At 41.7% G+C, this 16342-nt stretch overlaps 1 protein-coding gene across 1 annotated transcript in view; it reads right to left on the bottom strand.

The window, feature by feature from the left end:
• The window catches only part of LOC126357092 (uncharacterized), a 75466-nt gene that overhangs the window by 33372 nt on the left and 25752 nt on the right, over positions 1-16342 (bottom strand). Inside the window, exons 4-6 of the mRNA XM_050007424.1 lie at positions 4747-4841; positions 4594-4663; positions 4286-4447 (exon numbers count right to left, since the gene is read on the bottom strand). Of these exons, the coding sequence (XP_049863381.1) occupies positions 4286-4447; positions 4594-4663; positions 4747-4841 (327 nt within the window). The remainder of the gene's footprint in view (positions 1-4285; positions 4448-4593; positions 4664-4746; positions 4842-16342) is intronic.

The following is a 16342-nucleotide window of genomic DNA, read 5'->3' as shown; positions in this document are numbered from 1 at the left end:
TTTAATTGCTTGCAAAAGTTTGCCTCCTATTCCATAATCTCGTAGAACAGACAATAACTTCCTCCTAGGAACCCAGTCATATGCCTTTTCTAGATCTATAAAGCATAGATACAATTCCCTGTTCCATTCATAACACTTCTCCATTATTTGCCGTAAGCTAAAGATCTGGTCCTGACAACCTCTAAGAAGCCTAAACCCACACTGATTTTCATCCAATTGGTCCTCAACTAATATTCGCACTTTCCTTTCAACAATACCTGAGAAGATTTTACCCACAATGCTGATTAAAGAGATACCTCTGTAGTTGTTACAATCTTTTCTGTTTCCATGTTTAAAGACTGGTGTGATTACTGCTTTTGTGCAGTCTGATGGAACCTGTCCCGACTCCCAGGCCATTTCAATTATCCTGTGTAGGCATTTAAGACCTGACATTCCACTGTATTTGATGAGTTCCAACTTAATTTCATCCACCCCAGCTGCTTTATTGCACTGCAATCTATTGACCATTTTCTCCACTTCCTCAAATGTGATCCTATTTCTATCCTCATTCCTATCCCATTCTACCTCGAAATCTGAAACATTACTGATCGTATTTTTACCTACATTGAGCAACTCTTCAAAATATTCCCTCCATCTGCCCAAGGTATCCACAGGATTCACCAGCAGTTTTCCTGACCTGTCCAAAATACTTGTCATTTCCTTCTTACCTCCCTTTCGAAGACTGCTAATTACACTCAAGAATGGTTTTCCAGCAGCTTGATCCATAGTCTCCAACTTGTTTCCAAAGTCTTCCCAAGATTTCTTCTTGGATGCTGCAATTATCTGTTTGGCTTTGTTTCTTTCTTCAACATAACTTTCTCTGTCTACCTGAGTCGTAGTATGTAGCCACTTTTGATATGCCTTCTTTTTCCTTTTCCAAGCTGCCTTGACTGTGTCATTCCACCAAGCTGTTTGCTTCACCCTACCTTTACACACTACTGTTCCAAGAAATTCTTTAGCCACTTCTAGTACTGTGTCCCTGTACATTGTCCATTCCTTTTCCAATGAGTGTAATTGACTACATTCAACTAACTGGTACCTTTCTGAGATCATTGTTATGTACTTGTGCCTGATTTCCTTATCCTGAAGTTTCTCCACTCTTATCCTCCTACATATGAACCTGACCTCCTGCACTTTCGGCCTCACAATACCAATTTCGCTGCAGATTAAATAATAATCAGTGTCATCAAAGAATGCCCTGAATACACGTATCCCCCTCACAGCCTTCCTGAATTCCTGATCTGTTATTATATAGTCAATTAGCAGTTATTATGATAAACAATGTCTCCATGATGTTTCTTCTGTTTACACCTTGGTTCTTCAGTTTTTCAGAACTATGGCAATACAGACTGGCTGAATGGGCCAATTCTCAAGTAGAAAGAAGGAAAGGAACCACCTCCAAGGTGAGCACACTTGGACTGAACTAACCTCGTACTTGCCAAATGTAATATAAAGTAATATACTTCTCTTTTTAAACCAACAGTTCAAATCATAGAAACAATACAAGGAATATGGCTTAAGGTCAGTCACTTTAGTCCATAAAGGTGCCCTTCATCAAGGAAGATATTTTCTACAGTCGTCCAACAGCTATAAAAAGTTTAGCTATCAATGTATAGCTTAAGAAGGGCCTAAAAATTAATGGTGGACAACTTTCCCTACTCCACTGATCAGTTTCTTAACAGAACGAATTGATGCACAGATTATTAACTATATCACATTATAAGGATGTTATGTAATGGCAGCTTCAAGACTGTAATGTACGTATGTAAGAGAAGATATGAAGAATGATGAGATGCAATAGTAAACCAGTGAACCTGAACTCCAAAACAAAATTTTGAAGGTTATTCGTTAATATTGTCTGAGTATTATCAGGAATAACTGTTCCACTGACTCCAGTGGCTCATTGCAGAGAGCTTTCATTTCATTTGATTTTTTTTACCAGCACTTATCTTTGTATTTGTTTTGCGTTGAAAACATCTGCACAACAGTACAAATGTCAACAATGTCCACAGTGTGTCTTGCCTGAAAACAATGATGCCTGCTTTACTCTTATCCCTAAATCTTGCAATCAGTGCTGCTCAGTTCTTTTCATTTTCAGGTTTGTTCCTTTCTGGCAGGGAGAGTTGTGCAGTAGCATTGATGTGCAACAATATGTGTAGGTTTACTGATCAAAAGTCAGTTACTGTGAACCCTGTGTATGAGTTCTCTGAATACACTGGGAGAGAGGCATGACGACTATATGCTGAGCTGTTTGCACAGAACTGGCAATCACACTGCAGTGATTTTGCATCTGAGGATCATAGCATTATTTTGTGTTTTGCGTTTGATACTTTCACATTAGTGATTGCCTAGTACAGGGTTTTTCCCTTCTATGAAAGTATTTTCATAGAAACACAGATAGTTGGGAACAAACTAAACTGGGAAAAATCATAATTATGTTGACATGATCCACCAAAGAAAACTAACTCTTATATCAAAATACTCAGAAAATATCCTTAAACAACCTATCAAATTTTGTCAGTGGAGTTCAAACTCATCCTGTACAAAATTTTAGGCTGCAAAATGACATTTGTGAAAACTGATTTACATATAAGGTACCATCTCCATTTTCCTGTATATATACTCATCTAACATGACAGTGACACATGGGGGCAACAAGTTCTCTTTTTCTGTTTATGTCACATTCTCTGAAAAAATTAGCACTTATTATGATAAACAATGTCTCCATGATGTTTCCTCTGTTTACACCTTGGTTCTTCAGTTTTTCAGAACTATGGCAATACAGAATGACTGAATGGGCCAATTCTCAAGTAGAAAGAAGGAAAGGAACCACCTCCAAGGTGAGCACTCTTGGACTGAACTATCCTCGTACTTGCCAAATGTTTTAGTTTATTTTCTCCCAGTAATATCTTGAGGACTACACCGCCCTATTTTATACTACCAAGATTTTTTTCCTAATGTGACAAAAATAGTTACACAAATTTTGTACCTCACAAGCATGAATGTACCAAATATAGACATTAATAATGACAAGTCACATGTTTAACTGAAACCCTGTGTATAAAATGTGTTGAAATCCATGGTGATGACCTGTTAGGGAACTAACACACTGATAGGCGATCAATCAAGTTCAGCAAGCCTCACGCTATCACTATTCTAGCCTGCAGACAAAAATACTATCTTATAAAATTTACATTGTCTGTCTCGTTAGATAATTATTTTCTGAGACAATGCTGCTTAAGATGATGTATTTTTGATACAAGAGCAAGTAGTAAGATTTGTTGTGAAACAGATAATTAGTATTTCACAGAAAATTCTCCAAAGATCTTCGAAGTACTGCACTCATTTTCTAGTACACATGACCTTTAGTGATATTTTTGGTTGATAACAACAATCAGTTTATTGGAAAATGTGACACAAACAACCTCACCACTACACAAGAATCTTTATTCGTCACTGACTATGCATGTAGCCTATGGCTAGGAGTGGAAGTCTATATCCCGATGCAAAACTCTCTTTACAAGTTGAGCATAAATGTAATACCCAAGATTGGTTATGCCTGCAAAATTCAAAGTTAATTAAAAGCATTCTTAACCTCAATAAATTATCTGATGATCTACATACAGAATATATGAATACCTTTAGTAGTGCACTAGATAATGACACTGCAATCATGATCCTTTGAAATTTATTAGTGTACCCATGAAAATGATTCATGTTTAAAAAAGCACCAGGAGATAAAAAATCAATTGACTGTTATAAGTTATAGTGTGACAGTCTCCTTCAGTGTTGGATCTTTCTTGCTAATTGCTGAGATGCTCATTTAATGCCTTCATGTGACAAATCTGATAATCACAAGTTAGTGTTAATTTTATTATAGCAACTATTTATTGGTTCACTTATACCCCAAATTGTTTTACACCCTAGGTGTTCTGCTCCATAATGTACTCTTTGAAACAATTAATGAAAGGAAACAAAGAAGACCAAATCAATATAGTCAGTTCTTTAACTCAGAATGTCAGCAGCCTGGTATCACAAAAAACGACCAGTCCAGATTGTGAATTCTGTTTATTTTTATAAACATAAAGCATCTGCAATAAGGGCAGACTGTTTTTTGTTTCAGTGTACTCAGCTGTGATGTAATTTATTTCCCTCTCCATGAACCATACTGATAATATGAACCCTATCATAAAGCAAGGATAGGTCTTAATTATGATAAGTACATTGGTAAATATCATCCTTTTACCTTTGGTTGCTGTAATTTTTGTATAGAAATATTCTTGACAGATGTTCCAATAGTATTCAAATTTGTTAACATTTTACTATATTCACTTCCATCGACATACACTTTTAACAGCTGCACACCTATTGGGAGGTGGAAATGTGTTTCAAGGTGTTCAGCTGGTGACTGAAACAGAAAGACCAGAGAGATTGAGCTATCTTAAATAGTCCCACTGGTCAGCTGTGTTAAGAACCACATGTCAAAATTTATTTTCTAGTATAAAATAGTGAAATGAAATTAATAATTTAAACAGGTGTGCTTTTAGTACTTACTCTAATTCTATATGGATCAGTGTAGATAATTGTTCTTGTGAGATCTGGGCTCAGTTGTGTTGCAACAATCCTACAAAGACAGACAAAATTTGTGTTTATGAAACAAGAATAGCCAGAAGAAGATCTCATAAATTCTTTAACTTTTGAATTTACCTATTCTGATGTAGAATTGTTCCACTCAACACACCTTTCTTCTCTTGACAAGAATGAAGGATTTGTATTGCTTCTAGGAAAATACTGCTGGCACTCTGAAAACATTTATTAAAAATTTACCAGGTGCTCTCAACAATGACAAAAAAGACCAATGATTATGAGGTATATTACAAAAGTTACTGAAACTGGAGCAAGGCAAATAGTGGCACAAAAGGTACATTTGCTGACTCCAACTACAGAATATCTACATGGGGAAATTTATGGCAACATAAGCAAAAATTTAATTCAAAAAATAATAAAAACATGAAGCCAAACAAGAGTGGGCAACATGTCAGAACTTTTGACTAAAAACAGGCATAAAAGGCAAACATATGATGGTGCATGCACATTACAATATATGTCCCTTTTGGCAAGAAATCTAAGGCACTTTTCCTCCTCTTCACTACAGTATATCATTTCTTAGGCATTGTCTTGGCCTTCCAAAAGAAGAAGCACCAGATCTGAAAGTTCATTACTAATTGTCTTTGCAATTTATGTGTGCTGAAAATCTAAATTTAAAAAACCAATTAGGAACATGCTCCCCATCCTTCTATATATGACTCCAATAACTTAATTAGTTTCTTATATCTGTAACACGTTTCTCAATGGAGAACTACCAAACAGTCAATAAATGTTCAAAGATTGGTTTCCTTGCACTTAGATACAATCTGTAGTATTAACGTCTACATCTACATCTACATCCATACTCCGCAAGCCACCTGACGGTGTGTGGCGGAGGGTACCCTGAGTACCTCTATCGGTTCTCCCTTCTATTCCAGTCTCGTATTGTACGTGGAAAGAAGGATTGTCGGTATGCTTCTGTGTGGGCTCTAATCTCTCTGATTTTATCCTCATGGTCTCTTCGCGAGATATACGTAGGAGGGAGCAATATACTGCTTGACTCTTCGGTGAAGGTATGTTCTCGAAACTTTAACAAAAGCCCGTACCGAGCTACTGAGCGTCTCTCCTGCAGAGTCTTCCACTGGAGTTTATCTATCATCTCCGTAACGCTTTCGCAATTACTAAATGATCCTGTAACGAAGCGCGCTGCTCTCCGTTGGATCCTCTCTATCTCTTCTATCAACCCTACCTGGTGCGGATCCCACACTGCTGAGCAGTATTCAAGCATTGGGCGAACAAGCGTACTGTAACCTACTTCCTTTGTTGTCGGATTGCATTTCCTTAGGATTCTTCCAATGAATCTCAGTCTGGCATCTGCTTTACCGACGATCAACTTTATATGATCATTCCATTTTAAATCACTCCTAATGAGCACTCCCAGATAATTTATGGAATTAACTGCTTCCAGTTGCTGACCTGCTATTTTGTAGCTAAATGATAAGGGACCTATCTTTCTATGTATTCGCATCACATTACACTTGTCTATATTTAGATTCAATTGCCATTCCGTGCACCACGCGTCAATTCGCTGCAGATCCTCCTGCATTTCAGTACAATTTTCCATTGTTGCAACCTCTCAATAACACTGTTATCTGTCTCTAGTGTCTGGTAGAATGTGTGTTCATTTCTCGAATTCCTTTTGAGTCTACTTAAGTACATTTGACCTGGTTATTCTCCTTTAATTCTTATTTGTTACTTTGGGGCTGTTTCATCTTGTACCTCTTGCAAGACTTTTGTCAGTCTACGAATCTCATAGTCAATGCTGCCTTCAATCTATAAAAGGTTGCATGTCACTACAAACTGATATAATTTCTGCCAGTCTGCTTTACTAAATAGAAACTGTGTGTTGTGTGTTTTTGTGTCACACTTGCAGCAAAGTTTGTGATTATGACATTATGATTGCTGTGTGTAGCCATGTTGCATACTTCCCTATTAGATGTTTTATTCGCTACTGTAAAGTCAGTGTTTGCTTTTGCTTCTGCTCTGTTGCTGTATGTGTAGGGCTGACCTCCCTGTTAGCTATATATAGGCTGGTCATGTTTCTCTTGTCATTAATGCAGCATCCCTGGCTTCCTGTCCATGATGAGTGCCATAATGTTGAACAGTTGTTCATATCTGCAGTGATAATTAACTTTTCTCGTTGTTCATGTTGTGCAGTTCTCTCTATCCATTCTCCATGAGGATGGGCTTCATCAGAGAATTGCACATAAATTGATGAGACTAACTGCCTGTCATTCCATTTACATATTTCTCCAGAATTACCTGGTCAAAGCATAGTTGTCACATCTTTGTCACAGTGCACAGCCTGTTGACTAATGTGACCACAACTTCTGGACTGGTACCCCCTGTGATCACTATTGCACGGTTTGCGAGACGAATCAGATGTTCATTCCTTGTGTATGGCTCCTAGGAACATACCACATCCCCACAACTCATCCAGGGCCTTTTGCAACTCCACATTTATGACAGTGCTCTGTACAGTGTTTAGTTGCAACAGCTCCAGGGATGATTGGTGAAATAAGAGCATTTCATGGCTGTTCCTGGTCAGGACAAAGACTGCATGCCATGTGCTCTTGCAGACACACTGTCCATTTGGTCCAGATCGAACACTTGCAATCTCCACATATATGCTCTCCCTATGATTACATGGGGATCTGTTGGGAGAGTTTCAACCTGTAAGATCTTTTGGTCTGATTGTTCTCTACAGGAGAAACATACTATGCTCCTCTTCGAGTTCATCTTGCAAGTTATGAAACACTGTGAGGTTTCAAAGATATCTTGATGTTGCAATCTGTAAATGCACAAGTTCTGCTTTAGGGTTCCAAAGTCACAGAAGCAGTTTTGTTGGATTTTGTGAGCATCTTATTCTACACTCCTGGAAATGGAAAAAAGAACACATTGACACCGGTGTGTCAGACCCACCATACTTGCTCCGGACACTGCGAGAGGGCTGTACAAGCAATGATCACACGCACGGCACAGCGGACACACCAGGAACCGCGGTGTTGGCCGTCGAATGGCGCTAGCTGCGCAGCATTTGTGCACCGCCGCCGTCAGTGTCAGCCAGTTTGCCGTGGCATACGGAGCTCCATCGCAGTCTTTAACACTGGTAGCATGCCGCGACAGCGTGGACGTGAACCGTATGTGCAGTTGACGGACTTTGAGCGAGGGCGTATAGTGGGCATGCGGGAGGCCGGGTGGACGTACCGCCGAATTGCTCAACACGTGGGGCGTGAGGTCTCCACAGTATATCGATGTTGTTGCCAGTGGTCGGCGGAAGGTGCACGTGCCCGTCGACCTGGGACCGGACCGCAGCGACGCACGGATGCACGCCAAGACCGTAGGATCCTAGGCAGTGCCGTAGGGGACCGCACCACCACTTCCCAGCAAATTAGGGACACTGTTGCTCCTGGGGTATCGGCGAGGACCATTCGCAACCGTCTCCATGAAACTGGGCTACGGTCCCGCACACTGTTAGGCCGTCTTCCGCTCACGCCCCAACATTGTGCAGCCCGCTTGGTTGTGCACTGTGTGTGTGTGTGTGTGTGTGTGTGTGTGTGTGTGTGTGTGATTTCCCTACAGTACACTGGCACATTCCATTATCACTAATACATTCCCTGTTTATGACATTATACTCTAATTCCTCAATGTGTAAAGCAAACACTATTTGTGTAAATGTGTGTTGGTATAGTCCATGCTTCAGTTGCCAAGCTATATTGTAGTCCATTAGGCCCTGCATTACAATCTTCTCTCAGTAGTCTATCATACCAAGGTATATGATACATATTTCAGTCAACAGGGCATGAGGCAGAGAGCATGTTTGCATGTTGACTTCGGCCTGGGCAACTGTGTTATGCCAGGCACATATCCTGGTAGAGAGTGATCTGTACTACTTACTCATTGTGTTGGAATTGAAGTTTACGATGCAATCCACTTGCTCACTGTCATTCTCTTGTACCATGTCTGTGAACATGTATATGGTCATATACAGTGATGCAATCTCTCTCTAACATAGTTTTCTGTATGACACACTCTCCAGTCCACCTACCTTATCGCAGTTCTTTATTCACCATTTGCGCAGTGTGCACCCTACACTTTCAGACACCCTGCAATCTGACTGTTTGGAATCTGGTTTGCCACACTTGGCACAAGTTACTTCCCGTTCTCTACATTTATTTTCTGCAAGGTCTAGGTCTTAAAAATTACAGCACACACAAAATCTTGGATTCGCAGCTCCTTAAGTCGATGTATACTTGGTCCTTCAGGGGTAGAAGGTAGCGAACTTAAGGACTCTCTTCAGTTATATTGTTTGGAACCTTTTACCTCTTTCTCCTATTCTGAATCATAACTTGACCCATCTCGTGAATTCCTCTTTATCTAGATCATCACTTAAGATGATTTTATACAATTTGGCAAGAAAGTTTTCATCAGAAAGTGTTATCAGCACTTGATACATTGCCAAGCATGGCCGCCTCTTTTCTGACTCTTCACACCTAATGTCCTTTTATCAGAGTGCAGTTTTACCTACATCTTTTTGTGGTCAATCTGTGATGCTTTTTCTACTGTTGCCATGATGGCTGTGGATCTGATGGTCTTTACCCTAATTTTGTATTGTCTAGGATTGAGTGTCCTCATCAAGGTTACCCTAACAGCATACATATCTTGATTATTGTTTACTTTGAAAAACAGAACATGTGTTTGCTATGCTCACTACTCCTATCCTAGGTTCTACATTATTTTCTGGCTTGCTCGCAGTGCCAGCCCAACTATCTCCATAAAGAAAGTGGGAAGTGGTCTTACTTGGTTTCCAAGTTGTATACATTCCTGCTTCAGTTGCTTTATTCCTACCTCTAGTCTTCAGTCTTGTCCTTCCAGTGCACTCGCTGCAGCCAACTCGCAGCATAGGTACTCAATTTTCTAAATGTGACACTTTATTCTGTTTTTCAAATGTTACTTATGTCAATGTGAAGGCCCAAGTTTTGTTTCTGACTTTCACTGTGATTGTTGTCAACAATCTTGTTTGTTTCATTCAATCTGAAGGTCACTCAGTATCTCATCGACTGCTGCAATTTTCTCTGTAGTTGAGGTGCTCTAAATTGCATCTTGATCAGCTACACTACCTGAATTAGTTTTCATATTAACACCTGGTTTGCTACTCAGTGGTCTCCTGATCGTTTGTTTGTTTTGTTTTAGGAGGCAAAAACAACTGGGGTCACACGCACGCAAGTCAAAAGTACAGAACACAAAGACGGAGAGGAGTAAAAAATAAATAAAAATAAAAGAAACTTCCACATGGGAAAAATACATTAAAAACAAAGATTCCAAGACTTACCAAACGGGAAAGCGCCGGCAGACAGGCACAATGAACAAAACACACACACAGAATTACTAGCTTTCGCAACCAATGGTTGCTTCTTCAGGAAGGAGAGGGAAAGACGAAAGGATATGGGTTTTAAGGGAGAGGGTAAGGAGTCATTCCAGTCCCAGGAGTGGAAAGACTTCCCTTAGGGGGAAAAAAAAGGGACAGGTGTACACTCGCACACACACACTCACATATCCATCCGCACATACACAGACACAAGCCAATAATTCTGTGTGTGTGTTTGTGTGTTTTGTTCAATGTGCCCGTCTGCGGCACTTTCCCGCTTTGTTATATATATATATATATATATATATATATATATATATATATATTTTGTCTGCTTGTGTCTGTGGATGTGCGGATGGATGTGTGTGTGTGTGTGTGTGTGTGTGTGTGTGTGTGTGTGTGTGTGTGTGTGTGTGTGCGAGTGTACACCTGTCCTTTTTTTCCCCAAGGGAAGTCTTTCCGCTCCCGGGATTGGAATGACTCCTTACCCTCTCCCTTAAAACCCACATCCTTTCATTTTTCCCTCTCCTTCCCTCTTTCCTGACGAAGCAACTGCCAGTTGCGAAAGCTCGTAATTCTGTGTGTGTGTTTGTGTGTTTTGTTCATGTGCCTGTCTGCCGGCGCTTTCCCGCTTAGTAAGTCTTGGAATCTTTGTTTTTAATATATATATATATATATATATATATATATATATATATATATATACAGGCGCAATAAATAAAACACACACACGGAATTTCTAGCTTTCGCAACCGACGGTTGTTTCTTCAGGAAAGAGGGAAGGAGAGGGAAAGACGAAAGGATGTGGGTTTTAAGGGAGAGGGTAAGGAGTCATTCCAATCCCGGGAGCGGAAAGGCTTACCTTGGGGGAAAAAAGGACAGGTGTACATTCGCACACACACACACACATATCCATCTGCACATACACAGACACAAGCAGACATTTTTGCTTGCTGCTTGTGTCTGTGTATGTGTGTGTGTGTGTGTGTGTGTGTGTGTGTGTGTGTGTGTGCGCGCGAGTGTACATCTGTCCTTTTTTCCCCCTAAGGTAAGTCTTTCCGCTCCCGGGATTGGAATGACTCCTTACCCTCTCCCTTAAAACCCACATCCTTTCGTCTTTCCATCTCCTTCCCTCTTTCCTGAAGAAACAACCGTCGGTTGCGAAAGCTAGAAATTCTGTGTGTGTGTTTGTGTGTTTTATTTACTGTGCCTGTCTACCGGTGCTTTCCCGCTTGGTAAGTCTTGGAATCTTTGTTTTTAATATATTTTTTTCATGTGGAAGTTTTTATATATATATATGTAAGAGGAGACATCTAAAAACAGGGATGCGGAGAAACAGCTATAACAGACACCACACAGAAACGGAGATCCAGAACTAAAAATTAAATGGCCTTTGACATATTGCTACAACAGGTAAAAAGTAAAAACTGGTCGACAACCCTCATGTCATTTGCTAAAACGGCCAATAACTCAGATGGCATACCAAAGCAGGAATGTAAATGGTTAAAAAATGAGCATTCCATCAGGAAGTGACGGAAAGTTAAAACTTGGGCGCAACGTGCACAAAGGGGGAAGGGGGAGGGGGCGCCACTTAACAAATGACAATGGGTAAAAAGGCAGAGCCCAACATGCAACCTAGTTAAAGTGACCTCCTCCCAGCGAGAGGGCTGAGAGGAGGTCGTCGAAGCCGCAGGGAGAGGCTTAATAATGTGGAGCTTACTCCCATGAAGGGAGGACCAATGGCGATGCCAAAGTGATACCACCTTCCGACAAATGGCAACAAAGAGATCATGGGAGGGAATATAGGAATTAGTTGGCTGAGGTACAAGGACTGCAGCCTTGGCAACAGTGTCAGCAGCTTCATTTCCTGGCAGCCCGACATGACCAGGAACCCACAAAACATCACACGGGCTCCACCAGGAGTGAGCAAGTGACAGTTTTCCTGGACCTGTTGGACTAACGGATGGCTGGTGTACAACACACTTAGACTTTGAAGGGTGCTGAGAGTGTCTGAGCAGAGGAAACAATTGAATAGTCTGTGTCGCCAGATGTAATCCGTGGCCACATACAGAGCGTAGAGCTCGGCTGTAAATACTGAGCAGTGTGCCAGAAGCTGATATCGAAAAATGTTGGTGCCAATGATTAAGGCACACCAGACACCACAGTCAGTCCGAGAGCATGTATGCAAAGTTACTATTGCGAAGTTCCATGCGAAGGTCGTTAAAGGTGATAGAGTGAGGCTGCAATAGTGTCTTTAAGAAGTGAATGACAGCCAAGGTTAACATATGCCACTTCACGAAACCAAGGTGGTGAAGGGTTCACACCCACTGGGAAAGCTGCAGGTTGTGTGAAGTTAAGCCACTGGCGAAGTGGCGAAAGTGGACCCCAGGAGGTAACAGAGAAGAGGGACAAACCCCCTACTGCTGATCAAAGGAATCATTGAAGAAAGAGGCATAGGGTGGGTGGCTATGAATGGCAGACAGACAGCATGCATACCTGCTGAGGGGAAAGTCACGGTGATAGGGCAGTAGTAGTTCAGCAGCTTCAGCATACAGACTCTCAATCGGGCTAATGAAAAAGGCACCAGTGGCCAAACGGATGCCATGATGGTGGATAGTGTTGAGACAGCATAATAGGGATGCACATGCAGATGCATAAACAAAGCACCCATGGTCTACTGTCGAAAGGACAAGGGACTGGTACAAATGGAGGAGAGTGGTTCGGTCAACACCCCAGGAAGTACCACTGAGGACACGTAGGACACTGACAAACCATGTACATGCCAGGTAAGAGACATGCAAGGACCAAGAGTGTCATCTACCAAGCATGAGCCCCAGGAATTTCATAGTTTCAATGAACAGAAGAGCAATAGGCCCAAGATGTAAGGATGGTACAAGAAACCAATTGCGCCACCAGAAATTCATACAGATGGTTTTATCAGTGGAAAAACAAAAGTCATTGTTGACGCTCCAGTAGTAAAGATGATCAAGACATCACTGAAGATGCCGCTCAATGAAACAGGTCTGTGGAGAACTCCAATAGATGGCAAAATTGTCAACAAAAAGGGAGCCAGAGATGCACGGCAGGAGACAGATGACAGCAAAGAGGACAAAGCTCAGGACGGAACCCTGAGGCACACCAGTTTCCTGGATGAAGGTGTCGAACAAGGCAGAACTAATGCGCACCTTGAAAAGTCAGCTTTTAAAAATTTCTGAAGGAAATGGGGCAGGCAGCCATGGAAGCCCCACATGAACAGTGTGCGGAGGATACCAGTTCTCCAACAGGTGTCACAGGCCTTCTCCAAATCGAAAAACACGGCCACTGAAAACCATTTATGACTTGGGTGGACAAAGTGACGAGATGGTCAACTGCAGAACGGCGCGCTCGAAATACACACTGTGCAGTCGTTAGTAAATTGCAAGACTCAAGCCACCACACCAGCCAGGCATGAATCATAAGTTCCATCACCTTGTAAACATAGCTCGTGAGATAGATGGAGTAGTAGCAAGAAAGAAGGTTTTTGTCCTTTTTAGGCTTAGGTATGGGTATGACGATAACTTCATGCCAACGTACGGGAAATGTGTCAACTGCCCAGATGCGGTTGTATGTGTTAACAGAAAGTGCTTGCTCGCAAGAGAAAGATGTTGCAACATCTGAATGTGGAAAGCCTCTGGCCCTGGGGTGGAGGATCGCTATGGATTGAGAGCACGATTTTTCATCATAGGATGACAGTTAAAAATGCAGAACGCCTACCTCCACGCGCGAATTGCATTGTGGCATGCCTCAGTCTACCAAGGGACTGGGACACGGCACGCTAAAGAGGAAGTGTGAGGAATGGAACACTCTGCAGCAGTAAGGATAATGTTTGTGAGATATTCCACCTGGTCATCACAACTGCGGAAATATTGTTCTTCGAATGTCGCCAGGGAGGAGTGAAGCTGCCAATCAGCCTTAGTAAGCTGTCATTTAGGTGTGCATGAAGGTGGGGTAGAAGTCAGAAAACCGACAGCACATAGGAAATGGTCACTTGAGTAGGTGTCAGGAAGAACAGACCACTCAAGATGATGGACAAACTGGGCGGTGCAGAAGGATAGGTCCAACAGTGAATAGATGTGCGAGGAGTCGGAAAAGAAAGTGGGTGCTCCAGTGTTAAGGCAGAAGAGGTTAAGTTGGTTAAGAAGGTCAGCCAAGAGGGCACCTCTCTGACAGGTCGTGGGAGAACCCCAAAGGGGATGATGCACATTAAAGTCACCGAGTAGCAAAAATGGGGAAGGTAGCTGCCCAATAAGCTGAAAGAAGTTTGCCCTGGTGAGACTGAATGACAGAGAGACATAAATGGCACAAAAGGGAAAAAGTCGGGTGGGGGAGGAAAAGGTAAACTGCAACAGCTTGAAGATGGGTAGTCAAGAAGATTGGGTGATTATGAATGTCATCCCATATGACTAGCATGATGCCCCCATGAGAAGGAATGCCGACCTCAGGGGGAAGGTCAAAATTTACTGGGAAGAAACGTGAAAACTCAAAGCACTCATGAGGACACAATTTTGTTTCCTGAAGGCAGAATATGCGAGTGTGTGCACACATGTCACAGAATGGTAAAAAGATGTTGTGAAACCACAATGACAAGCTTCAGGTGTGGATAAATAGAACACTCTCTCAGGTAAAAACGAATACCAGAACCATGACTCAAACAGCAGAAGCAAGTAGTGGCCAATCTTCAGTGTTTGCAGCCAAGTGGAGTGGGTCCTCCCATATGTAGATCTGACCATGAATCACACAGATGTAGCCAATACAGACATGACAAAACAGATAGTCCCGTTGGGAAAAGTGAAGGAAAACTCGCTTTACAATAGGGGGATCTTCCATTGCTTGTTGGTTGTTTGTAGCAGTATAGATGTCTTTTGGAGCAAGAAATTAGTCAAGATCTGAGTGGAAGAAACATCAAGCTCAACAGAGGAAAATGGAAGTCAGAGCAAAGAGATTCTATATGAAACTTCCTGGCAGATTAAAACTGTGTGCCAGACCAAGACTTAAACTTGGGACCTTTGCCTTTCACGGGCAAGTGCTCTACCAACTGAGTTATCCAAGCATGACTCACAACCCTCCTCACAGCTTCAATTCTGCCAATACCTCATCTCCTACCTTCCAAAGCTGTGAGGACGTGTCGTGAGTTGTTCTTGGGTAGCTCAGTTGGTAGAACACTTACTGTGAAAGGCAAAAGCCCAAGTTTGATTCTCAGCCCAGAACACAGTTTTAATCTGTCAGGAAGTTTCATGTCAGCACACACTCTGATGCAGAGTGAAAATTTCATTCTACATTACATATAAACTGCTGCAGCAGCACCAAACCTGGGTTGTCTTTCTAGGCGAAGAATGCCACTGCTGGGGAAAAGGATATGGTGATTCAGGTGTTCAGGACAATTGCAAACATGTATTGTTTAATTCAGTAACAACTTGCAATGCCTTATATGTAGAGGAGGAATCCCAGGAGTCTGTCTAAAAGGCCAACTGGAAGTCTCATCCCTGAATCATGCACAGGGTGTAACACACATTTTGCCAATTGAAAACTAGAAGTCATGGGTGAGAGCCCACAGCTGAAGTTTCATTATGGCAGCTTGTAGCTGGTGTTCGGCAACAGTCGTAACTGAACAACTGCAGTAAATACAAATGTCAGTGTATAGGAACAGTGAGACCATAAGCCCCATAACCTGTGTGTGGGGCTCCTTTCTCTCGTGTATGAAGTGTACTGCAGGATGCTCGACTTGAATGTGAAACAACTGAAAAAATGGAAAATCGTGAATAAAACTCAGATGGTGAGTTCTGAAACCCCAATCACACAGTGAAGTAAATATGTGGTAAGTCCAAGAGGTGTCACAAGCCTTCCAAAGTTAAAGAAGATAGAAATGAGATGTTGATAATGGGAGAAATCCATCCTAATCACAGATTTTAGGTGAACTGAAAAGTCAATTGTTGACTGACCATCAAGAAATTCACACTAGGAGTTGGACAAAAGAACTTTTGGCTCAAGAAATCAACACACTATTCTTTTGACTATTTCCATAGAATAATTGTGAGGCTGATAAGTCCAAAGCTCTCCATCTCATATGAGGTTTTACCCAGTTTCAAGAGTGGGACAATCATGATTTACTGGGCTGGGAACTCACCCTCACTCCAGAAATAATAAGAGATCACAAGAACATGATGTCAGTAAACCACAGATAGGTGTTGCAACATTTGATTGTAGGTTCTATTAGGTCCTTGGACCATGTCATGACCGAGGATAAGAGTG

The sequence above is a fragment of the Schistocerca gregaria genome, chromosome 1 (assembly GCF_023897955.1).
Source record: "Schistocerca gregaria isolate iqSchGreg1 chromosome 1, iqSchGreg1.2, whole genome shotgun sequence".
NCBI classification, from domain to species: Eukaryota; Metazoa; Arthropoda; class Insecta; order Orthoptera; family Acrididae; genus Schistocerca; species Schistocerca gregaria.
The sequence above is the reverse complement of the archived record's forward strand: the minus strand, read 5'-3'. Positions and strand labels throughout refer to the sequence as shown.